Source organism: Argentina anserina, chromosome 5 (genome assembly GCF_933775445.1).
Source record: "Argentina anserina chromosome 5, drPotAnse1.1, whole genome shotgun sequence".
Classification (NCBI taxonomy): domain Eukaryota; kingdom Viridiplantae; phylum Streptophyta; class Magnoliopsida; order Rosales; family Rosaceae; genus Argentina; species Argentina anserina.
In genome coordinates this window covers 6225165-6250529 of record NC_065876.1, presented here as the reverse complement: position 1 = coordinate 6250529, position 25365 = coordinate 6225165, and the positions used below count along the sequence as shown (strand labels likewise).

At 37.7% G+C, this 25365-nt stretch overlaps 4 protein-coding genes across 5 annotated transcripts; 2 read left to right on the top strand and 2 right to left on the bottom strand.

The window, feature by feature from the left end:
* Window positions 1-333: 333 nt before the first annotated feature.
* On the bottom strand, window positions 334-1472 carry LOC126795173 (transcription factor bHLH162-like). Its single transcript, XM_050522010.1, has 3 exons — window positions 1229-1472; window positions 725-1090; window positions 334-624 (listed from the first exon to the last, which is right to left on the bottom strand). Exons 1-3 carry the CDS (start codon window positions 1367-1369, stop codon window positions 556-558), a joined length of 576 nt encoding a protein of 191 aa, XP_050377967.1. The 5' UTR covers window positions 1370-1472; the 3' UTR covers window positions 334-555.
* Window positions 1473-8074: 6602 nt separating this feature from the next.
* On the top strand, window positions 8075-10493 carry LOC126794969 (SURP and G-patch domain-containing protein 1-like protein). 2 transcript variants are annotated; one of them, XR_007672200.1, is made up of 6 exons: window positions 8075-8212; window positions 9059-9193; window positions 9289-9416; window positions 9605-9714; window positions 9970-10023; window positions 10210-10492. XR_007672200.1 is itself a non-coding variant. In XM_050521775.1 (6 exons), the coding sequence occupies exons 1-4, from the start codon at window positions 8682-8684 to the stop codon at window positions 9647-9649; spliced, it is 333 nt and encodes a 110-aa protein (XP_050377732.1). In that variant the 5' UTR covers window positions 8432-8681; the 3' UTR covers window positions 9650-9714; window positions 9970-10023; window positions 10210-10493. The 2 variants fall into 2 exon arrangements, 1 of the variants encoding a protein (XP_050377732.1); XM_050521775.1 differs by lacking the exon at window positions 8075-8212 and adding an exon at window positions 8432-8706 and having other exon boundaries at window positions 10210-10493.
* Window positions 10494-14581: 4088 nt separating this feature from the next.
* Window positions 14582-16640, bottom strand: LOC126794653 (polygalacturonase 1 beta-like protein 3). Its single transcript, XM_050521415.1, has one exon. The coding sequence runs from the start codon at window positions 16593-16595 to the stop codon at window positions 14682-14684; it is 1914 nt and encodes a 637-aa protein (XP_050377372.1). The 5' UTR covers window positions 16596-16640; the 3' UTR covers window positions 14582-14681.
* A 3522-nt stretch (window positions 16641-20162) lies between these two features.
* Window positions 20163-24220, top strand: LOC126795385 (uncharacterized). The gene is given in 8 exon segments (XM_050522229.1): window positions 20163-20266; window positions 21165-21281; window positions 21510-21598; window positions 21601-21754; window positions 22081-22162; window positions 23636-23850; window positions 23952-24061; window positions 24207-24220. Coding segments are annotated over 8 exon segments (885 nt in total).
* The last annotated feature ends 1145 nt before the right edge of the window (window positions 24221-25365 follow it).

Here is a 25365-nt window from a genome sequence, read left to right as displayed (position 1 = left end):
TATTCTGATTAAGAGAGATCAATTCAGAGAATTTTCTTAAGTATCTCCATGTATGTGATACCCTTATTTACTGATATCACAACAAATTTGTTGTCATTATGGTAAATCGGATGATATTTTTGCTAATTCTAGTTCTATTAGTTGTAGTTATTTCACTTGTAACATTTTACAAAATCATAAACAAATAGTTGTCAATATGATAAATTTGTTTAATTATTTTTAAATATAAAGAACGTAATTTTGTTTTTAATATTGTAGATTTAGTTCAATAAAATTGTAATTTTAGTTTAAAAAGTAATAATTGAGGGTATGATGTTTCTCAAGAGATTGGACACGACCCCGTCAATTCAATATGTGGAATTCAGTTATTAAGATTTTATACAGACAGACTTTCCGCCTATTAGCATTACATGAAAAGTTGAGGACATAGATTAATTCAGCTTAAACCCTAGCTACTTTTTACTCCTCAGCTTCTCATTGGGAGTTTCAATTTGCTTCATATATTGTAACTGCAGCCGCTAATAAAATCATTTTCATTAGTTTTCGATAGAGATCTCAGTAAATCAAGTCCTGCAGTCTTTGCCATACCCTCGTAGTCTCTACACCAACCCTAGAAATCTTAACCTGCATGCAAATATATTGAATGAAAATAAAAGTAAGTCGATGTAATCTATGAACAGATATCTGTTAAAAAGATTACAGAAGTGCAAAAAGAAGTAATCACCTGCGCATGGATCGTATGGAAAACCTTATTGCCCACAGTGGAAAAGTTAGCGCTGACAACTTCAGCTCCTTCTTCCTGAAGTACAGTGATAACTTCATAAAACATGAAGTTCTTATTCAGCCCACTGATCAGCAAAACTTCTATGCTAGAACCCAATTCGCTCATTTTAATAAGAGGCAACCTTGATCCGGCCACTGCAGTTTTACAAGCACGATTATTAACATCATTCATGCTCGGCTTGTTACTAGTCCCTAATTGTGAACTCAGTTCTTTCTCCTTCCGCTCCTTCAGAATCTCTATTCTTTCTGTCAATTGCTTTATGTAGGAGGCTGCAAGATCGAGCTGACTTTGCTGTGTCATCATTTCCTGAATATATAGAAGAAAGAACGACTATTACTGAAGGGAAAGTAACTGTACATTCAAGGATAACCTTAGGGGTACGTGCCGGCCGGTCCCCGTGTACTCTTTCATTGTCTCGCTCTTAATAAGGAGTAGCGTAAGTACCTTGGATTTGGAGGATTTGCAGTGTTGGGGAGGAACCATGGAAGCGAGCTTGAAGCAGAGACCTTTCATTTGGATTCTCCGGTTCCTCTCCGCCGTCTTTCTGTCAAGTTTGGACGTCGTCTCACTTGTACACTTCTTCATCCGTAATTGCGACTCTCTCGCTCTCTTTCTCAGAGAAAGAAACAAAAACCAGAAGGTACACAAGTTAAATGGAAGTAGGAACACCGAGAAAGAGATCGATTGAGATATCAATGTGGGGGAGGTTCGGAAGAGATAGAGTTTGTTGCTTATATATAGACATAGTAGAAGAAGAAGCTTGGAAGTCAAGTCTTGGCAGGATAAGCAAATAACCGAGTAAAAGGAACCCCACTGTGAAGCTTCCCGGGGCCCAGCAGCAGCCTAAGTATCGACACGTGTCCATATCAGAAGGGAACCGTTCGATCTACGGTAAATAAATCTTTGTTGGGATTGATCCTAAGTGGCGGGCTCTTAATTGACTTTTCTGACTGTTTTGATGATACTGAGAAACCCGCGCTTTCTTCACCGACCATAAGTTTGAGCACATATGCTATTTCAAAACCCTGAATCTCTGTTGCAAAAAACAATTAATTTTCCCACGAGGAAACAAATTTCATTTTCAGCTTCTTTATACCGTTCTCTCTTTCGAATCTTTTGTCACATAAAGAAAATGATAAAATATTGGTCACTTCTCACAGTTTTATAAACTCGACAATTTACTTATTCAAGTTTCACTTTCAACTTATCACTTCTTATATTTTTCAAATTCGAGCAATCTAATCATTCCATCAAATTTGGATGTTAAGTCAATCCAATTTCTGTTTGCCAAAAAAACAACTTAACACTCAAATTAGATGGAAATATGACAGAATGACTAGATTGCTCGAATTTGTAAAGTATAAGGAGTGATCACTCGAAATTAAAACTTGAATGAGTAAATTGTCGAGTTTGTGATAATTTAAGGAGTGACTAGCATTTTGTTCTAAAGAAAATATATAATTTAAAAGAAACTATAAAAACAAAAAGACGACAAAAACATATATAAGAGTAATTAGATCTCGCTCCACATATTACATGCATACTTATTACTTTTTTTTTCTTTTGATATGAAACATTTCAATATGTATATATGATTGTCTTCTTTCAATGATTCAATCAAATCGTTGTGGTGATATTGAACGTGTATATATATATATATGTTTCAGGATGAAAAATTGTGTATTATTGAATGATATGGGGGTCTATATATAGGCATTACAAAACCACAATCCCGTAGGATTCGGAGTCCTATTAGGCTAAGACACACATAAGGGTAGAATAGTAATTCTCCCGGAACACTCCCCATTGTGTCGCATGCCTAGTTTGCATGGTGCACACATCGTTGCCTCGGTAAAAACCTTGTCAAGCAAAATAAAAACCTCTTGGGTAAAAACAAAAGCTTGATCGAAGGGAAAAAGAGCACAACGCACAGTCTACATTTGATAGCATCATGTGAGCTAGACTCCCCCTGAAGTCTACGAAACAACTCCCCATGATTAGTGCCATAATCATGGAGTACAAAGAACAACGTACACAACGTTCATTACATGCTTCTCAAACGTAGTCTTGGGCTAATGATTAATCATTAATCTAGCCACACATCCATAGATCATACATGCTATACTTAGCCAAACTTAGATCTTAGGAAACAAGATTGCATAACAACTCAAAACAAGAGTTTGCAATAAAAATCAGATTCTCGGATAGAATGACCTTCACTAACTTAAACGGCCATACATTCTTTGTCAAAATAGGTATCAGCAAACCGTAAAATTTTCTGAAAAGTAGACACCCGTGGCTTTCCAGTGACATAAGGTTCAAAACCTCATCCGATCGGAGCAGTTCACAATGCTCTGTCGAAGTTGACTGACTTGCAAATTTCCGGACAAGACTGTCCTACTTTGCTAAAACGGCCATAACTCACTCAATATGATAGCTATGAATGAAATGTTGATGTCCTTAGAAAGTAGACACATAGACCTTTCCAACGGTACCAATTTCACCATATTTCATCAAGCAAGCTATCTTGTAGGTCTCATTGAAGTTGACTTACGAAACTGGACAGATTCTGATTTGTCACATTTAATGTGTCTTTCGCGAAAAGAATGGGGGAATGGACCAATGAAGGACTGATTTTGGTCCAAGACGGAACCGTATGCATCCTCTACGCTACCAGTGTCGACTGCTACACCAAGGCGTACATTGATGTTGCTGGAGCTGCTGGCGGCGTTGGTGTGGATAGGATTTGTGTTGGTTCACTAAGTGTAGAACTAAACCCATGTCAAAGAAGCAATGCAAGTCCAATGACAATGCATAGGCGCATATTTAATCACGTCATAATGAAAGCAATAGTGTCCCAACAACACTAACATGTATGAATGTATAGCTCATTGAGTCTCTTCATCATCTATACATAAACGGAATAGAGAATCAAGAATTAGCTTCATATGAACACATATGGGTATGAGTTCTTGCAACCGATTGTACTAAGTTATCTCGAATGTCGCAATCTGATTACATAAGCTCTCCGTGGTCTGGAGGCATTTAAAGTCCCTCGGGCACTCTCATATCTGCGTCAAAATCCCTTTATAGATATTCTATGACCACTATCATATGCTGCAACTCAGTTTTCATGGACACTACTACTGATCAAGTAGCGGAAAGCAATTATGTCCATAACGAGAGAATATGACTCATCGTAGTCAATACTAGGATAATGAGACAATCATTGCACCATAAGTCCTACATATATCGCATGACTTCATCTTTCTCATTACACTTACGAACAACGATCAACATAACAAGTCTAGTTCAGCCTGTATTGATTCTTTACACTTCGGTCAAGTTGCTCATCGTTGATGCTTTACACGGATAGGCTCGACCTCACCGTGTGGAGCATGGGTGAGGTGGTCCTCCAATCGCTTTGTGAACATGAAAAATAGATGATCATGTGAATTTCAAAGAACTCGAATCATCATATCTTGTTCAAAATGACCAAAAAAAACGATCATGTCAAAACCGAGAAGACAGTAAAACCGAACCCATGATTCAAAGAATCTTGAGTTACATAAAGCTACTGCTGCAGGCAAGAAAAACTATGTCTGCAGGCTAACAAAGCTACTGTCGAAGCTTGAAAAAGATACTGTCTATGAAATCTGACAGATTTATTCCTCTCTATTCTTAACACAAATATCAATATGAAAATCCATCATTGGCATGTATGGCCTTTAAAACTTAGCAAGGCACGAAGATATAGAACACAATCTCCGCACGAGATCCGTAAAACAACTACATGCGCCGTAGGACAGTGTGGGTGGTTACGCAATTAGCAAGACACTCGATTTCACGGCGGGACATTCTCAAAATGAAGATTAAGAGAGTCAACGGCGCGGTGAACTTCTCTACACAATACGCCGTAGGATATTGTAAGAGAGGGGATTGAAACAAATGGCAATCTCATCGAATGTATCACATGGTAATATAACTACATTATTCAACTCAAGAGTTGGAAAAACATGGTATTGGAGCAGTTGAATACCAAACAATTTAGGTGGTAAAAACCATCCAATTGGTGCGGGTGGTCACCAATAATAATAAAATCATTTGAGCTATGAAACGACATGGAGAAAACCAGAAAATTAACCGGAAAACCATGTCAAATTAACTCAAAACCAGGTGAATTTTGGACTAGGAAAACATGGCAGCAAGAACTGCTGAGATATGCCGGAAAAATGACGAGAAATGACGAAAAAAAACGTCGGAAAAACTCATTGGAAGCTGGCGGCACCGATTGCCAGAAATTCGGCCGGCGGTGGCCGGACCTGGCCGGCATGGAGGCCGTAACTTCAGGTCCGACAGGGAACGCCGTCCGGAACCGGATGGCGGTGCCGGAAACGCCGAAAAATGGCCGGAAGGCGGCGAATACGCCGAAAAACGTTCCGGAAATGCCGGAACAGTAACCGGGAAAAACGATGTCAATTTTGACGTTCCGAGGTCCTTTTTCAAAATTTCAAGGTCCAAAATCACAATGTAGTGCTATTGGGGTCCCATGTAACCCAAAAGCGGTCAATTTAAAAACCACGTGAGTTGCAAACGTTGACCATGCATGCTAAGCCAAGGCAAATAAAATTCTCACGAGTCCATCTTGTAAACAAGAAATACGAGAAATTTTATAGAATATGCAAATATTTAATACAACACAAACAAGCTTCCAATTCCAATAGACGACTTAAGCTAAAGTCGAGCAATAATCATGGCAGTGCCAACGTCATACTTGAAAAATAATAAGCAGAAGACATAGTCAAAATAGATTGACTTATCAAAAGTCTGTAGCAACAAAATCTTGCATATCGGATTGGGCGGAGCCTTAGCATGAGGCTCAAAAATGTGCTTATTTGAGAATGGAAGAATGTTACGTTTCCATCTCCAAAATTCCCTCAAGAAATAGATACATGTGCCAAAAATGGCATGCGTTTCTTTGATGTGGTGTATGCATCAAGGTCAACTCTGATAATACAACGTCATAGACGTTCATTAAATCACTTTAAGTGTGTCCTATAGAATTCGTTATTTTTGGGATCTTTTGTCAGCAAATAGTGCTGCATCAGAGTAATGAATCAACTCAAATAAATGAGTATGTAGACCTTGGGATTATCGTTTATAGACATGAGTTTAAGAAAACTCAAACATTCAAATAACAGCCGCGATGTCGACGCATCCATAAGAAACGAGGGTTGTATAGGTTTCGAATAATCGAAACTATTCAAGTATGTAACCGGAATTAGAAGGGTTGTGATGTATATGGTCACAAAATAATTGATGCATATCGGCGATTCTCATGATCGCACCCAAAACAGCGGTGCACTCAGGCGACCACACGAAAAATCGATATCTTCTTTTTTAAATAATAACATGACTCCCCCAGGATCGTCACACGAAAAACGTCGACCAAGAGGGGAATCATATCCCTCTTTGGTCTCATCGGCATTATAAGAAAGGCCGGAAAAGAAGACATGAAAAAGGCTAATAGCGCCCGATAATTTATATATATGTGTTCAAAAGCAGCAACTTTAAGAAAAACATACTTGTTGGTGTGCCAAATAGACCACATATAAGTAAATTGCTCAGCAAATTGATCATCATGCATGAAGTTGCTTGATGAATTCATTTTCGATCTTCGTCCGATGACATAAAAATCTTGGGAGGATACGATCGAAATCATATGTAGATGATAAAAGTATCGTCCATCTCGGCATGAATGTCATCACCATAGTACGACGAGTGATCACTTTTCCTATGCAAGCACGTGAAACATTGTTAGAAAACGAAAGCGTGCAAATAAACGATTTAATAAGCAATAGGAAAAGAAAAAGGAAAAAAGGGAAATAGTTTAAAGGCCCAAAAGACTATCAGGCACGTCAGGCCATAGGCCCAAAAGGGTAGAGAAGACGGGAGTAGCTTCTCTTGAGCGAATAGTTTGCTTGTGCAGTTCGCGTTTCTTGCGTAGATATGCAGGAGGAGCAACTTTGAATCCTCTGATGCGGGGCCTTGCGGGGCAAAAAGATATTTTTGCGGAGCGAATGCGGAAGAGACCCTGCGGGGCTGCGTGCAGGGGCAGCATGGGGGTCACAGGGGCTGCAGGGGTCGCGAGCGGGGCTGCAAGTGTCGCGAGCGGGGCTGCAGGTGTCGCGAGCGGGGCTACAGGGGTCGCGAGCGGGGCTGCAGGGGTCGCGAGCGGGGCTACAGGTGTCGCGAGCTTGCGTGCAGGGTTTCGTGCGGGGCTGCATGCGTGCGTGTAGGGGCAGCGAGCAGGGCCTGCAGGGGCTGCGTGCGTGCAGGGGTAGCGAGCAGGGGCTGCGATGTGGGGGCTGCGTGCAGGGCAGCAAGGCAGAAGTTGCAGGTGTAGCAAGGCTGGCTGCGCGCAGGGATGCGGGGCTGTGGGGGTAGCAGTGGGGGGCTGCAACAACGGCGAGCAGGGGCTGCGCCGACGAGGAGATGCTGGAGACGACGGCGGCCGGCGGTGGAGAAGAGAAAAAAATTCTAGGGCTCTAAAAGTTCAGGGTTTTAGGGCAACGTGCTGATAACGTGTTTCAGGATGAAAAATTGTGTATTATTGAATGATATGGGGGCCTATATATAGGCATTACAAAACCACAATCACGTAGGATTCGGAGTCCTAATCTATTACGGAGATGCTAATCTATCTCCTAACAGGAAACCTATTAGGCTAAGACACACATAAGGGTAGAATAGTAATTCTCCCGGAACAATATATATATTTTTAAAGATGTTCATTAATGAAAGCCCAAGATGGTTGATACATACACGTCCGCTATCATATTTCAAAATAGACAATTACTCAGAATGCCCTTATAGAGTAAACCGCGGTACATACGTGAAACCATCTATTTGTGATTTTCTCCATTAACAAACAAGGCATGAGCCATTATCAAATCGTTGTGGTGATGTTGAACGTATGAGAACTAGCACTACTACAAATCTCCCCAATAGAACCTCTTGTTTTAGCCACTAATAATCATCAGTGTGAATTTAGAACAAGATCACACTGATTTCTCCCAGCAGTGGGTTTATTTTTCATCACACTGTTATCAGTGTGTTTTAAGTGAAGTGAATAGCTCCCATGGATTTTTTATTTGCAAAGCCACCATTGATGGTGTCGAAATAGCATGCAAGTGGATGCGAGTGGGCTCTTCTTTCACTATTAATCTGACAATGTAAAAAGATCCACCGTTGGTCACTTGATGAATACTAATATATGATTTAAAAAATAAAAAATCAGATCACTCTCTCCACCTCTCTCTCTCTCTCTCTCTAGATCTGGAAGAAACAAGCAGGCATCTCGTCTAGATCTACAATCACAGCCGCTAACCGCCCATCCTCATCCCCAGAGATCGCGACCTGGCCATGGTCAGTTTCACTTCATTTCCTATGGTTTGTTAGTTCGAATGAGCCCACGGATATTCCGATGGGTTCAATTGATGAAAGAGTTTAGATTTGAATGTTGGTCGATTTTATTTCTTAGGGTTCATGCAGATTGGAGTTAGGATCGATCAAGTCATTAAGATTAATGAGATGGGTTTTTCTTTGGGGTTTGATATGTAGATTGAGTCTACGTATATAGTGATTTCAATTTGAGACCAGTTTTGTGGTTGGGGAGTAAGAATGCTAGTCCAATGTCTGATAGATTTAGTGAAGCGCCGAAGCCTTTTGCCTTTTTCTTCTGGTAGATCTAATGGTAAGTGATACTAAAATGAAAGCCCTGGCATGTTCTTCTACGTACTGGTCATACAAAACAGTGCATAGGAGTCTGGGGTTCAGAATCTAATGTCTGGTGAAATCCATACAACCACATGTATGAAGCCACTAACGATCCAATATGGAAACTTCACTGGGAAGGACAGGTGTGTGGTGTAACATTTTATGTTGCTCTAGTCACATTCTTCATTGGAGACACTTCATGCCTTGAACTTTTGCCTTAAGAATCATTTAATACGTAATGGGGGGATATTGCTCTTGTGAGTTGTTGATGTACTTCAATTATTTTGAATATTTGCCTTTGTGTTTCCGTGTTTCTACCGAAGCTTACTTGTAATTGCTTGCTATACCTAATTAGTCTCAGGGTTTGAAAGTACTGTTGGTTACTCTGTTCATTTATCTTGATGTTTCAGAGGCTTTTAATTGAGTAGAACTTTTACTTCTGTCTTTTGTTTTCCCTTCATTTCTTGAACTTATGATTTATACCTCCATTTTTAGGCGAGTCTAGTGCGTCAACAAGTTCTGATCCAATTGCCATGATGGAATACTATGTGAAAAAGGCAGCACAAGAAGAGCGAAGGAGACAACCTAAAAATTCTAAAGATAAAATGCCTCCACCTGCATCTCTTCAAGGTTCATATATGCTAGTGATTGAAACCAGAAGTTTGGCTGTTGTTATTACATTTAACTATTATAAACGTGTTGTATATCTGGTCCCATAATGGCAGGTAATGTTAAGAAGGATAATTTGGGGGTTGGTGCTCAACAACCTGGAGAGATGACTCCTGAAGATGATATATACGAGCAGTATAAGAAGCGGATGATGCTTGGTTACTGTCACAGACCTAATCCTCTGGTACTACAATTCTTACTCTCATCTTCTCCTTTTTCATGTCTTAAGTGCAATTAGAGATGCGTTAAGTATGATTCATTCTTCCACAACTTTTTTTAACTGTCCCCTGTAGAGTACAGAAGCTTGCTTGTCCTTAAAATTGTTACACTAGAGTATGACTTGATATTCTTGTTGCTATCTGTTTCATGCAGGAGCTGATCTTAGCACCTCTGTGGCATGCTGACTATAATGGCTAGTGTTTGGAGTACAGTGTCAGCTGTTCTAGTGATATTGATTGGAAATACTCGTGAATTTTTTTGAGGTATTTTGCATTTTCCAGTTGTAAAATTGATACTTATTTCATCTTACAATTATGATATCTGGGATGAATTAATTAAATGGTTGAATAGTTTCGTCTACATCTTACAATTGGAATATGAGTGTATTGTACCAGTAATTTTTCTCATTATGGATCAACTATTTCAGTGTTTAATGTCAATACATTTAACAAATAAGTTTTCCTTCCCTCCTACCCCTTCTTTTCTAATTTTTTATCAACATTCATGTGCATTTGCAGGTGGACATGGACTGAGTCAAAGCACTAGCAATGCGAGTGAACGACTGGTACGTGGTAAGCAAGCATTTTTTTCTTTAGAATTTATCTATAAAATATAGACAAGCTTCAATAAAATTAGAGAATTTCCTTATATCTTTTTTGAAGTTATGTGTTATTGTAAAGGTCATATATGTACTCATTTCATGATTGTTTCAAGACTTCTAGCAGCTAGAACTGATTAGTTGTTTTATTTTTCTTCAGGTATTGCACACAGGTTGAATTCGCTTCCAAAGAGTCTTCGTTTCAAAGACAAAGTTGCAGCCTGAAGAGGACCCATTTTCTTTCTTGATTTTTAAATTTAGAGGTTATTGTATATTTTTTTACTGTTGGTTGGTTCAGCCATAATGAATAGATGTACTGTGCAGTGTATAACAGTGTAAGAATTTAGAGGTGCCTATTGGGGCACCTTTTTTTTTGTTTTATCCTCATAACTTTGTCACTGATATCAGTGTGATTCCAGAACACTAATACACTAATAATATTTGCTATGGCACTGATTCAAATGCAGCAATGGTGCCACTGAAGAATTATTAGTGTGTAAAACACCCTTAGCACCTCTTATAGAGGGCACTGATAATGATTTAGTGGCCGCACAGGTGCTAATGCATGAAACACACTGATATCAGTATCCTTTGCCCTTAAAAGACACTGATGCTAAGAGTACCTATTGGGCAACTTTGTAGTAGTGTAGTGTTAACAGTTTAACACTCTCGATACATGTATGATGATGATTCTGGGTTTGAAAGGTCGCCATTTCTAGCTCAATCATACTCGTAAACAAGGAATAGGTGATTTTGGTTTAAAGGCATAGGAAAAAACTACCTCAGCATGTGGCGCACAGGTAAGAGCCTCACAATGGTGTTAGATAACATTTTATAGTTCGATTAAGATAGTTGATATAACAAACCACACGATCAAAAGTAGCTTTTGGTTTATACCAAACAATTAGCTAGCTAGGGCAAGAGCTCGAATCTGAAGAGTGATTTTTTTTTTTGAAGAATGAAGAGTACGTGAAAAGTTATGACCCCAAACTAGGAGAAATATTTATATTTGCATGAAGATCGTACTATATACATTAAAACTTCTATATATTAATAGGTTAAGTACTTAGAAAATTTATTATTTAGCGAGATATTAATATATCAATAATAATAATAATTAATTAATCAATTAATTAATAACTTATTAATTTATCGATTAATTAATAAGTTATTAATTTATCGATTAATTAATAACTTATTAATTTATCAAGTTATAATTTATTTTTTTTCTTTTTGTTCATGCACTACATTGTTGGATTTATTACGGATATCGTTATTTAAAATATTATATCGTCCGATGTATTGTACTTCATATTATTTTATTTGATGATAATGAAATCAATTAAATTCTTCAATAAAATCCTCATAAATGTAAAAATTATTCTATAAATTATGTCATTATTAATTTATATATTCGATGGGGTACATCTATATGAATTCTCAATTTTTTAATGAATTTCTCAAATTTCTATTATCTTACTAATTTAGTGAAATATTAATTTAGTACGTTAGTTTTGAGTCAGGACCAGTAAAAAATATTATTTTTGCGAGATTATTAATTAACCGAATATTAATTTAACGAGGTTCTACTGTATGTGCCCATGGAAATCAAGACGTGAAATTCGTCAATAATATTTAATAGTGAGTTATATGTTCTTGAAAACCGACTGTTTATTCACTGGTATACTATCATCAATATTCTTGATACTCCAATTCCATTCCCTTTGATGATATATATTCCTGGTGTCTGTCAATATGTACGTATACAGCTCCCCCCATGGCTCCATCCCTAAGTACGTTAGTTTCTCTATTACTTAGTTGGTCGTGCGTGTAGGACCTGATATGATCCACACTCACTGATTAGTACAAAGCAAAACATGCGTAGAAGGTTTATTTTGGAGCTGCCGAGTGCCGAGATCTGTTGATGAAAAATTTGAAAGATCTACGGTTTTTGCTAAGATTTGAAGGTCAACGTATGATTAATTATCAACTTAAACAATTGTCGAGAGAGGCTTACCAGCCTAATTCGAGGCTAATTCAAGACTCTGAAGAAACCATGCCTATAAGAAGTCTTGGATCGGTTATGGGATCGATAGCCACTCTGAAAATGAAAGAAGAATTCAACGTCAAAATGGCCATCCGTGTAAAATTATCGTCTCCTAGACTACGGAGCAGTTTTTTTTTCGCTGACATAGTATTTATTAGTATACTACTAATTAAGCGTGGTAAGCAATCAAGCTAGAGCGTTTCTGTCAACGACTTTACTACAAATTATTCTATTAGTACTCCGGCCAGTTTCCTCTAGCTCCTTCAACAATTCTACAAAACCTTCTTACCAGGAAAAATCTGTTGTACGCGGCTGTATGCCATACATACAGCAAATTCTTTCCAAAACTTCACACACTTCCCCTCGTGCATCTCACGTTCCCCTCTCTTTTGCCTTTAAAACATTGTTGTATAACATACAGCAATGTACTGCAGATGAACCCTTCTTATCTTGATGAATTTATAAATTCTCTAAAAACTGTTAAGTGTTTCCTCATTCACGCACATCTATCTGGTGCACTTAAAACGTACAGTACGGTCTGACTCTTGTTCTCTCTTTGAATTGACATTTTTCTAACGTACGCAAAGATCAGGCTGATTGATATTTAATTTTTTTGCTAGTCATATGTATAAGTGTCAGTCCCGGTTAATTTGCTAGTAACCAAACAATCATAATTAGGTAGCTAGCAAGTGAACCTAAGAACTTAGGGATCGGAGCCGCTGGCATGATTTTTTGACGTCAGAACTCAGAAGGATAACAACTCCATCAAATCCCCATACGTATAAACAGTTAAACACCGTAAGTGTTTTCACATATATATTTTGAATTTATGTCAGTCACATATATATTGTTGTCACTTATCGAATAGTTTAACTTGTATGTTATTTCTTCCACATATAGAAACAGTTGAGCATGCTTGTTGATCATTGCTTCATTACGTAGTTATACGATCTTGCGTAGTACGGAAACAAAGTATAAATGAGGTCATATAAAATTAATAACTTTTCTCCATTAAAGCTTCAACAGAACCGAGTATTTCATTTCACATGAGAGAGACTGGAGTGGGTGAGTTCAGTGCAGGTAGATAGGTAGTGCTCATCGATTCGGAACCAACTCGATCATACACCCACTGCAAATATTACTGTACACTATGATCTCTTACTGTACAAAAAAAAATATGGAAGCAGAATAGAAGCCAGTTGCGAGTCTATCTGTATCTGCGATTCTGCGTGATAGTTTTTGGTCCCGAAAGCTTTATATATGCCGTCCTTCTATAGTAGCCTTGGCCTATATATACCATGCCTTAAAGTCCTCAGAGCCACTAGCAGCACACTTCGATCCTCATTGATGTATATATATGGTGGCATGCAAGAAATCGAGTGCAATCCCATTACTTCTTTGGCTTTGGTTGCACGGCACTCTACACTTTGCACTCAAAGCTGCAAAAAATTGTGCATGCTTTGGATTCGAATCCCTTTTTGACTACACTGCTTCATAGTGTGCACAAATATATAAACAAACAGTCCCCACAACACGCGGGCTACTAGCTTCGATGAATAATTAGCAGATGGAATACGTAGTGACACTGTGAGCAGTCTGTGACAATTTGTTAACCACCACTTCCATTCGACGCCTCCGAAACTTATTTAGGACCCAGTCTCCTTCCCGGCCATGGCAGCAGCGACGGATTCTTTGCTCCCAGCTAGCTTCAACTTCATCTGAACGCTAGCTCGACCTCCATGCTTTCTATTGCACAATAATCCCTTCTGTGATATTTTTGTCCACCCTTCTATTTTCCGTTTTGAGCATCCAGCTTACTGTTTGATTAGTATAATATTAAAGCAAGATCAGATATAATATTTGCAAAGATTGTTTTTTTTTGTTAGAATATTTGCAAAGATTGCTTGAACCCCTTTTATTTGAAAAATTCTAGCCGCAGCAGTTTTTTTATGACACCAATTTTATACCGCACCTTTCTCCACAAGAGATGAACCCTTTTATTTAGCATTAGACTAGTCTAAGGGCATGTTTACTTACTTGGAATGGAGTTGTATTCCGCTGGAATCAATTCCATTCCGGCGTTTACTTGTCAAGAGGAATGGAATTCGTGGTGGGACCCACCTCCAAAATTCATTCTGATTCCGGAAATGTCATGGAATTGTAATACCAAGGGGGGAGGTGGGAATGGGAGGGAATGAACATTTCTTCCAAAAATATCCTTACCCATCTACTTATATTAGTTGTGTTTGGTTAGCCATAGGTACAAAAAGGATTTGGGAGATATCGGGAATCCCAAAAGGTTTTGTACGAACAGTTAAAAGTGCTTCATACAGATATACGTTTAAAGTGTTTTAACACGTAAGGGAAATGAAGAACTCGTAAACTATTAAGGTTTTTCTTGGTTGAATTACACTAATAATTAAGTTTGAGATAGTACTTTCACCTGATCAAGAGAACAGAAACTCTGGAAGAAATTATTTTTCGAAGCAAAAGAAGGCAAATACAATCAAATTGCCAAATCAAAAGGCTTCAGACACAACAAATCAAGTAGGCTCCGTAGTTTGTAACACGAAACATTACGGACTTTAATCTGCTATTGTCCACGTCATGTCGTTTTCAAAAATCCAGTGGCACACTTCAGTTTTTCCAGGACCGGACCCTAATGCCACAAATGCACCATGTTCCGGGCTCCATGACGATGTGTCAAGATGACAAATTGCAACACCATGATTGATCTTTTCTCGGCTCTCCACGTCAATGATATCGGCCTCGTACACTCTAACCTTTGGTACAGAGTGGCAATAATACAGTAGATACGGATACAAACTCTGATGACACGAAACCGATTCCGTCACTCGTCCCCCGTTGATCCCGCTAACTTTTCCGATCATGACCTTGTTCTTGGACCCGCTCACATTCTCCGTAGTCCTGACCACCACATTGTGCCCTAGGACTGATACCGAGAAGTCTATCATATCCTCGACCGAGCCCACGCAACACTTAGTCTCCCCGGGGCTCTGGGCCCTCTCGCACTCAGTCAGCGCATCTACTATCACCCGTTCCGTGGCGGAGTTGTCGGTAGCATGAAACAACTCCTTTAGCTCCGACATCCTTGATGTGGAAAACGGTAACTTGGACAAAATAGTCCGGGGCAGAAACGACCTTTCCGGCATCTTGTCTTTAAGGTCGGGCATCACCATTACATTCCCCTGCTTCAACATATATTCTCTAAAGAACTTACCCGGCTCAACCCATCTATTTACAGAACTGCCACTACTACTTCCACTCTTTTCTTCAGTCACGGTTGCAACGGTGGTGAAGTTGGTATACTCGGCAAAAGTGACCCCGGTTTTGGCGTACTCTTTGAACGAGCGGCCCAGGGTGTAGGATTTGAACCCGATAGATCTCCGACCCGTCGACCCGGCTCCGTACTCTTTAAACGAATCATTTCCGAGATTAAACGACTTGCCGTAATTTGAGAAAGTCACTTTCCCGGAGTTGCCATTCCTCGCGTAAGACTGAAACGAATCGTCGCCGACGTTTGCGCCGTTCCGGTAACTCGAGAAGCTATCGGTCCCTGATTTCCCGCCGGCTCCGTAGCTCTTGAAATTGTTGTGCGGGTTATTACCGGAGAGACCGTACCCTTTAAACGAGTCGTTAGCTCCTTTCCCGGACTCTCCGTAACCCGTGAAACCTGACCCGACGATGTTGGCATTTCCGGCGTAGCTGTTGAACTCGTTCGGGTTGGCATTGCCGTTCTTGCCGTAGCTGGTGAACGTTTCAGACCCGGCGTTGGTGTCGTCGCTGTAGGAGGTGAAGGAGAGCTTGTGGTTGTTGGAGCTCGAGTCGTAGGAAGCGAACCGAAGATTGGGGACGTTGACACGGTCGTGGTAGCTGCTGAAGTCACCGGATCCGGAGACGGCGCTGGCTGCGTAGTTGGTGAAGGTGTCGTTGGCGACATTGGCGTCGTGGGCGTAGCTGGTGAAGTGTTCGCTGTGTGAGTGGGAGGCTTTGCTGTACTTGGTGAACGAGTCATGGGGGGAGTTCAGGTCGCCGGAGTAGTTCTTGAAGGAGTCGGCGCCGCCGAGCTTGGAGGTGCCGTAGTTGGCGAAGTTCTTGTTTGCGTAGCCGACGAAGTTTGAGTCTTTGGATCGGGACGTAGCGAGTTGCTCACCGGAAGATGCCTCAAAGGAGCAGTAGAGGTTGGCAAGGGAGCAGAAGGAGGTGAAGTGGGAGGAGAGTGAGTTGTCGGCGGCGAGTTTGGTGAGTTTTGCCGATTCGACTGGGTTTAGGGTTGAGGCTTTGGAGAAGAGGAAGGTTGGTTTTGGGAGATGGTTGGAGATGTGAGTGTCCCAGTAGCGGATCAGTGAGGCTTTGTGTGTGAATGGGTTGTTGGGTTGCTTAGTTGCAGCTTCATTGCCGCTACTTATACTTGAGCTGGCTAGTGAAACAGAGGGTGAGAGTGATAGGAGGAGCAAGAACAAGAAGAACATGCTCATCTTGTTCAGCTTGAAACAGAAGAAGATTGATAGACGAGAACTGAGGGATTAGCTAGCCTTGTTTCTCACGATAGCATTGATCGAGCTTTTTTCAGAATGCTGTGTGCTGCTTTCTTTGGCCACAGGTTGCTTTTATAAAAAGCATATATGCCGGGTCTTGTAGTGTAACTGTCTAGCTATCTGTATTTTGAAATGATGAAGGATTATTTAACCTTTTTTTTTTGTTGAAATGATGGAGTATATAGTTTGCGAGAGTTTTCTGTAGTACTTTGGAGTTTTAAGTTTAGTTACATCGAGATTAAAGAAGAAATAAAAGTATTAGTTACCAACTTACCAGGACTGTTTTCAGTGCCGCCGAACAGTATTGGATTACTTTCACTCTTTGACTAGAATGGTATCAGTATCCGGCGAACAGTATTGGACTTTAAGGTGGCTAGAATGGTTGCTGGTTGGTTTTGATTGAGTAGAATCCTGGAGAAATGGTGTGCTAGTTAACCTAGTTTATTTAAGGTTAGGGAATCAAGGGCATAAACTAAGCGGAGAGTGGTTGCTTTTCAGTGAATCATGTCAGTTTGTGTTCTCAGATCAGTTATGGAAAACAGGAGTCAGAGGAGTCAGATTTTATCGAGCATAATCTAAGGGACACTGATATCGAAAGGGTAGCGATCGATGTGTGTAAATAATGTTAAGAACCCGAAAATAATGTTTGAGACTTGGACTCAAGTCCATGGAGTTGCTAAATCCCAGATCAGCTTCGAATTAGAAAAATCCAAACTCAAAGATGCTTCATTTTTGGCTTATGTAGCCCACTAATTTTGTGCAGCGTGCATTTCAGTTTCAGAGTGTGATAATCCTTGCTATCTAGGAACTCACTGGTGGACAAATATGTAGATCACTAACAAACAAGTGGCATGTAGTTTATAGCTATGATTCCTGTGTTTTTAATTTGAATAAGGAAGGAGGTCAGTGTGTTGGAAAGGAAGATCTACCAAATTTAGTAATTCTATTTTGACACAGATCATATGTATATATTTTGATCAATATATACACAGGTAACACAGCTAAAGAATTGGAGCATAAATCGTATGTTCTCCTAAAATACTTGACTTAGAGAAAATCTAAGTAGAAGTGAATTCAAAAGCGTAAAAGATCTGCATAGTTCTCGGTGTTTTCGAGAAAATAGTGGTAGACACCAAACAATTAGCTTGTACATCGTCATATTTGTGGAGTTATGTTCACTCTTTTATACCAAGACAATTATAAACCCAGACACTTTTATAGCCCTCATTTTCTCAATTACGTGCTAGATAGAGACATAGAGTGTTTTGTTTCAAGAAGGTACCTGTAGATTTGTAGTTTATTTTTTAAGAGAAATTAAAAAGAGACGCCTAAGAGATGCCTAATAGACAAAATATTAGATTAAAGAGCAAAAGAGTCATACTGGTTTAAAGAGGAACTCTATTGCTCCAGAAGGTAGGAGAACTAAGGAAATAACCAATAAAGGCAACAACGTCTGGTCGTTTGCCAATAAAGAGTGTGTTTAGTACAGCTGAGCTTATTAAAAAAGTTGGTTTATACTTATTTTTGAGAATAAGTGGTTGATAAGCAAAATAGTTGAGTGTTTGGTAAACTGGCTTTTATAAGTAGTTGTTTGTGGCAGAAGCCGTGATAATGCGTTTGATAAACTCAAACTGATTTGTGCTTTTTGTTTAGTTGAATGACCAATTTGGACTTTTTTTTTGCCTTGATTGAGCTACAATCTATATCTATATTCATAAAATATTATCATATCATGAATATTGGATAATTAGCTTGTATTAATATAGAGTAACATAATGTATTTTTTAGTATAAAAAACAAAATGTATTTTTTTAACAATAAGTAATATAATATCTATCACGAGAGAATTTGAATATAAAATTTCCAGCCAACAACGTCTTTCTCATTCATTTGTAATATAACAAATCAATATATATATATATATATACATCTAAATCATGAATTGCATTAGTACGTTTTAGGTTGTGAACAAATATATCTACACGATAGCTTGAGCTCCTTGCCATGAAATTCAGGATGAACAAGAATAGACTGGTGTATTTCTATAAACTGTCTAAATGTATAGACTGACTAAAAGTTCTTCTCGGCTTACTAGCATCAGTAGCTTAACATCTCAGGTGGCATGACTGCGACTTCTTCTTGGCTAACTAGCATCAGTAGCTTAACATCTCCTATACATTCATAACAACACAAGCTAGCCTCTCTCAAGACACCCTCATTTGCAATGAGAAAAAAAAACATGGATAATAAAACTAAACAGGGGGGGGGGGGTGAAAACAACATTAATATGACTATTCAATATCAAAGGCATGATAATTAATCTATATTGGCATTGATATAACTTGAGAATTTCCAGAAAATAAAATGTGACTTTGACAAAATTGGAGAGCATCACCTCTAAGATTCTACTTTTGCAAATTCCACCTCTATCACTAAAATCCCAAATAATTTTCATAAATGAGTTGCATCCCAATCATAACAACTTGTTCATGAAGCCCTTGAATAAACCAACAACCAATTAGATAATTCATATCTAAGTTTTTGTTATAAAACATTACTAATCAAACTCACGCTCCTCCTCATGAAACCCAGTAGCAAAATTTGGCCAAATTGAGTATCTACAATAGAACATCAACGATTTAGCAAATTGAATATCTATATAAGAACCTTCATAATCATTCATTGCTCACAAGCATATATTAAACCCAAATCAAACGACAAGTTATATCAAGTTCAATTCCCATCCAAAGAGCTAGTATTACTCTATACACCCATATATTCTATTTTCTTCTTGAGACCACACCTTCCAACAATGTTGTAAGCCACCATCCACCATCCTATTCTTAACTAAGTTCAAAGAATGAATCTTCATTTACACAAACTTCCAACTTTCTAGCTTTCTTCAATAACAAATAAATAACCAACGAACATAGCAACTATCTGCCCAACCATCTTATAAACTTTATGTGCATCTATTTCATCCAATCACCACCACTACCAGTAACCCAACAACCTAAACTCAACCTCTTCTCCATATTCTCCTATCTTCTTTGCCGATGTCTTTAATAATCCAATTGAATATCTTTCTTCTCCCTTTTGCAAATTTGGATTCAAGGATCCATAGTATATTTACACCAACTACATGTATGAATACCAAAATCACAGAAACCCAACTACTCTCCAAGTCTAGTATCATAACCGTTGAACTCATTCAAGACACCACTGCAGCCGCCACTGTCCTACACCACTACTCGAAACCCAAATCCTTAACATCTTCAATTCTCAACTGAACAGAAACCCAATTATATACATAAACCAATATGTTTTCCCCAGGTAAAAATCGAAGTAGAAATCAATCAAAGAATTCATGCATAACTCTACGCACAGTAAACATAGAAATCTCGAAATACCAAATCCCTCAAACCTTAATTAAAATGGAACCATTAATATGGACATGTAGAGCTCACCAAGAGAATCAACATCATAACCAATTACCAAAAGTTAGTCATGGAGGCGTTGAACGGCCGAAGGGAACATGATGTAAGGGGAGCATCGCCAGAGAAAATTGATAGGCTCAGTTGTGAATCCAAAAAAGAACATGTTGAGTTGAGGTCAAATAGACGAAGACGAATTTAGATCATGTAATTAATGAAACAGATGAGGGGTACTCAAAGGTATTTTGAAAACTTCATTTAATCGCGCTACAGTTCTTTTCCGTGTTTTTTAGGCTTCTGTTTCTAAAAGTTGGGGGGAACCAACTTCTAAAAGTCAAGAAAAAAAACCAATGCTTTTGAAAACCATAAGGAAGAAGCCAACTTACCAAACACTTTGAGGGGCTTAACTTATAATCACGTGAGCCAATAAGCTCTACCAAACACACCTAAAATAAGTTGGCTTCTATGAAGACATGCTTGAAGGAGATATTAGTGAACGACTCTGCGAGCACTTTTTACATTTTTCTTCCCAATAACTTGAGCGTCTAAGGAACTGAATATGAGCTATTGACACGACTAATAATGAGGGAGGAGTCTCCTCCACTGGCAAAAATTAGCAATCGACAGACATAGCTGCAACCATACCATCTCTAAAAGCAGAAATACTCAATCTTCTCCGACGCATTTTAGGGAATTTCTGGCACGTACTTTATGAGTGCTCAAGAGTGTTATATCTCACTATCAAAGAAACGGTCGGGCCGAAAGTGGCCGGATTCGCGCTGCAAACGGTTGAATACATGCCGGAAAGGTTACCACAAAGATCACCATACCCTTCTGCATGTAAAAACAAAATATATGACTAATATGAGTCCCCATATTGCCGAGTGAAAGGAGCATAGCGAAACCAGACCCAGAAGTGACTGTTTAGTTGGTTAAGGACACTCGGCCCACAAACACCCGCCAAAAATGATAGTACCATATTCTTCCTCCATTGCAAACCCTCCTCCTCATCTTCCTCCACCAAATCGATCAACAACCTCCAAAAACCCAAACACAATACGTTCCTACCCATCAGCCGACGCAACCTCCTTGCTGCCCTCACCGCCCCTTTTGCTCTTAATCCCATGTCCGTACAAGATATAGCTTTTGCTCGTGGCCTCTTCCAAATGCCCCCAGTTCGACTCATCAATCGGTAATTCACTAATCCCGAACTGTTTTCCATCTTCTTTTGTAGAATTGCTCTCTAGTTGCTCGGAAAATAAATGAAGTGGAAATTGGGTTTTATGCGGATTTGAGGTATATATTTTGATTGAAAGTTTTGACCGCATTTTAGTGGTATCTGTAATTGGATTGAGTAATGGTTGGTGTTTGTGGGAAGTTTTTTTATTTAAACTGTTGTTGGTTTTTGTTTTGTGGGAAGGTCCTTTCTGGTGAGGGCTGGGGAGTCGGAATATGAGAGCTGGGGAGTGATAAACACAAACCCGGTTGCGAAAACTTCTGTTGATAGCGGGTGTCTGAGAAAAGGAAGAAGCAGGCTGTGAGGGCAGCTTTCGACTTGAAGGAAATGGGGACTTGTGACAACAGCTGTTGGATTTGGCCTTCGATTACTCAGAGAGCTTAACAGGCCGCAGACATCATTGCCTCAGTTAACGCAGTCACTCGAAGGTGCACACTTACTATTCGATTGGTATTGACACAATGAGTACTAAATGCTTACTCATAACCTTGCTTAAATTTTGGTTCATATCCGGGACATCAGTATATATGGTTTGTTATTGTGTTCCTGCTCTGTTAGTAATCGAAGCCTAAATCATTTAAATTGAAACATGATAATGATTTTAGAGGCCATATATAATGATTATTTTAGAGGCTAATTTGGAATTGCATTGCTATGATGAAAAACTCCTGTTAAAGTATAACTTTATATGATGATTGTCCAAAAATCTTCGCTTGATGCAATCATCCTTTTTCTTTCTTCTGCTATGTTGCAGTAACATTGTCCCAGAGTATAGCTTTCTAGATGCCCGTGGCTTAGGAGCTTATGAAGGAAAGAACCTAGAAGCTGTTTCAGAAGTAATACAGTATTTCCATCTGCTTTCATTTTTTTTATTATACACCCAATTTTTTTACCTCATTTTAAACTAAATTTACTCCCAGTTTATACTAAACTATTAGCTTTTATTTTAAAAAAATTACACAAATTGCCACAATTTAAATCTGTTAAACATATATAAGTCAATTTCTAAAAATAACGTCAACATTAAATACCTTAATTATATATTTTTTTAATTGTAATTTCATTAAATTTGTCATAATTGCCAAAATGATGGAGTTTTCCTAATTGAAATGTTTTAATATATTTTATTTTCAGTAATCTAAACTTTCTAATTTAGAGATATTTAATTATTTTGCCTAACTAAAAATTGATTTAAAATATTTACCTATATATTATGATTATATTCTCTCATCAACCTATTTCTTAGGTATATATATATATACACATATTCTACCATTGTGGGTTAACCATGACTATTCAATAGGTACATGGTCTTTAAACTCTTATTCTTTGTATGATACCTGGATAATAGATTTTTTGTTAAAGATTTATTTGTTGTCTTTGTTAGATTACTTACTATACTATACCTATAATTGAGGGAATAACATCTTACATGTAGTTAGGTTAAATCCGATTCTCACTTACATATTAGCTATTTTGTAGGTAAAGTGTGAATTTCAAAGCTTATTTTCCTATCATTCAATTGATATGAATCATATGAGAATAGACCAAACAAGAGAAGAAGAAAATTAAAGCACAAAAGACATACCTTACAAATAGACATTTTTAGCATACGTAGACAAACATCACATGTGAGTTTAGAAGCTAAGTGAAAACATAATCACAAAAAGTATTCTGCCAGTTCCTTGATCTAATCACCGACCCTTTTCTTTTCTTTCTAAACTATTGTTCTTCATAGACATAAGAAAGAAGTATTGTATGCATGCATGCTTGTCTCCTACTTTTCTTACAAGCAAGACGAACATATTCTCTTCAGATTTTAAAACCAAACCTGGATTTTGTATATAAAATGGATACTGTTGAAATCAACATACATTGAAATATATACTCAAGTCAATAATCATCTGAATTTAATGGTGTAATCTATTATGGTAAAATCAAAACAAATTAATATTTTAGCATCATGTTTTAAATTCAAATGGATGATAATAAAGAAATAGTGAATTTCAATTATAATGAACAACTATATTCATAGAAGATTTTTGTCTAATGTTAGAAGGGCAATATAGTCAATCAAAAGTACATATTGGGTGTAGATTAAATAAAATTAGAGGTATGAGTTTAGTTTAAAAAAGATATTCTATTATTGGACTTATCTCTAATTTTCTCTTCATTTTTTTTGTCAGAATCAATCTTGAATGCCGGTTTAAATAATATAGATTTGTAATCTACAATTCTCCTGTGACTCAACCAAGCGGAATACTACTACTAAATGGCATCAGGTCATTAACATCTGTGTTCCTACTCAGGTATATGCATCAGATACTATTTCTCCAAGAATCAAGCCTCCTCCTATTGACGATGGAACCCCGAATGAGAGTGTCTTGGATGTGTTTGTCGCCCTGACACAACTGATGTCCATACTTGAGACTCAATACTCTGCAGACACGGTGATTATTGTGTCGCCATATTCGGACAATTTAACAATCCTACAAGCCGGTATAGTTGGACTTGACTTGTGAAGGTAATTTGACACACTTTCAATCCGAATCCCCCAGTATTATTCCCGCCAAGGTTCATGTTTTTTAGTTTGAGATAAATAAGAAGTGTATTTCCATATTTCAGGCACAGGGAGCTTTCTTTTGTACCAGGAGAAGTCAGGTTTGTTGATACCAGTAGTGCACCTACGTACAAGCAACCTGCAGCTGTATATAAGTGTTTGAATCCACCAAATTGTACCTAAACATCACTTCTGTCTCATACTATGTGAAGACTAGTGAAGTCTCGTTCACACTTGTTTATAATGATCATCGATTCTCATAAATTATTATGCTTTTCCTCATTCAGTTTCAATGATTTACTTCTATTCTCATGTATCAGGGAAAGAGGCATGAAAAATATATGCACCAAACAAAATCTACTGGATGAAGCTTGTTTACGGTTTACTCGTACTTCTTCAATATGAGTTATTCCATTTGTGAGATGAGTAGTTATATGAGCGCTACATCAAAGGTGTGAGTAGTTCTGCTTTCGGTTTGGTTTTAAGTGGTTAGAATTTAGGCTGCCTAATCCATTTTTGACTCATATTCATTCATCCATCACGGTTCCTTGTGCAAAACTTGCAATGTTATGATTATTTATCTTTTCATTCTATAACCTGTTTTAACTTGACAAAGGAAAACCGACATTTACCTTAATTAGACACAATAATGATCAAATTCCAAACACTTTTAGAACTTTTATGTCATTCATTTTTTGGGTCACAATAGTAGTTAAAGATGATTTTGATCGATCATATCAAATTTATCTATAACCATCAAATTTTTACTCAAATTAACTAATCCCATAGCCAAAAATGCATGAATCGAACTACATATATAGCTTGGACAATTAAATTAACAAATGAAGCTTCTATTCATACCTCTAAAAACGGTATTTAGATCTCTTTACTTAGTTTATCTCCATTTTACATTTATAAATACCTAAAATACTATTTTAGACCTCCAAAGTTTTCCTAAAATGACCATTATCTAATTTGATATATCAAATCATACTACTATCTATTAATTTCTTTTACTCTATTTCAAATTCATTTATTATATACAACTCAAAAAATGTATAATAATCACACAAGCTATATTTTTAAATTAATTCGATCAATCTTCCACTCGTTTTTTAAATTCATAATAAATTGGTAAATTATATTTTTCATTCATTGATAGTAACATTAACACATATGAAATATTTTAATCTCTAATTAAAGAGTTTTGTTCATCAACGTATATGAAATATTATATTCTCTAATGAACGAGTTTTTTTGGCTCAGAAGTTTATGAGAAATTCTAGATAGTATATGATTTATACATTAAATCGTCCACATTCAATTTGATGTTTATCAATTACATTACATTATTAAATAATGATGTTTATTAAAAAAGAAGGTAATTAATTAAATCATTTAATGCAATTTTAATATCTCATTTTAGATTGTCTAGCAATAAATATAAAAGATAATTTTATACATTTGTATTTTATAATA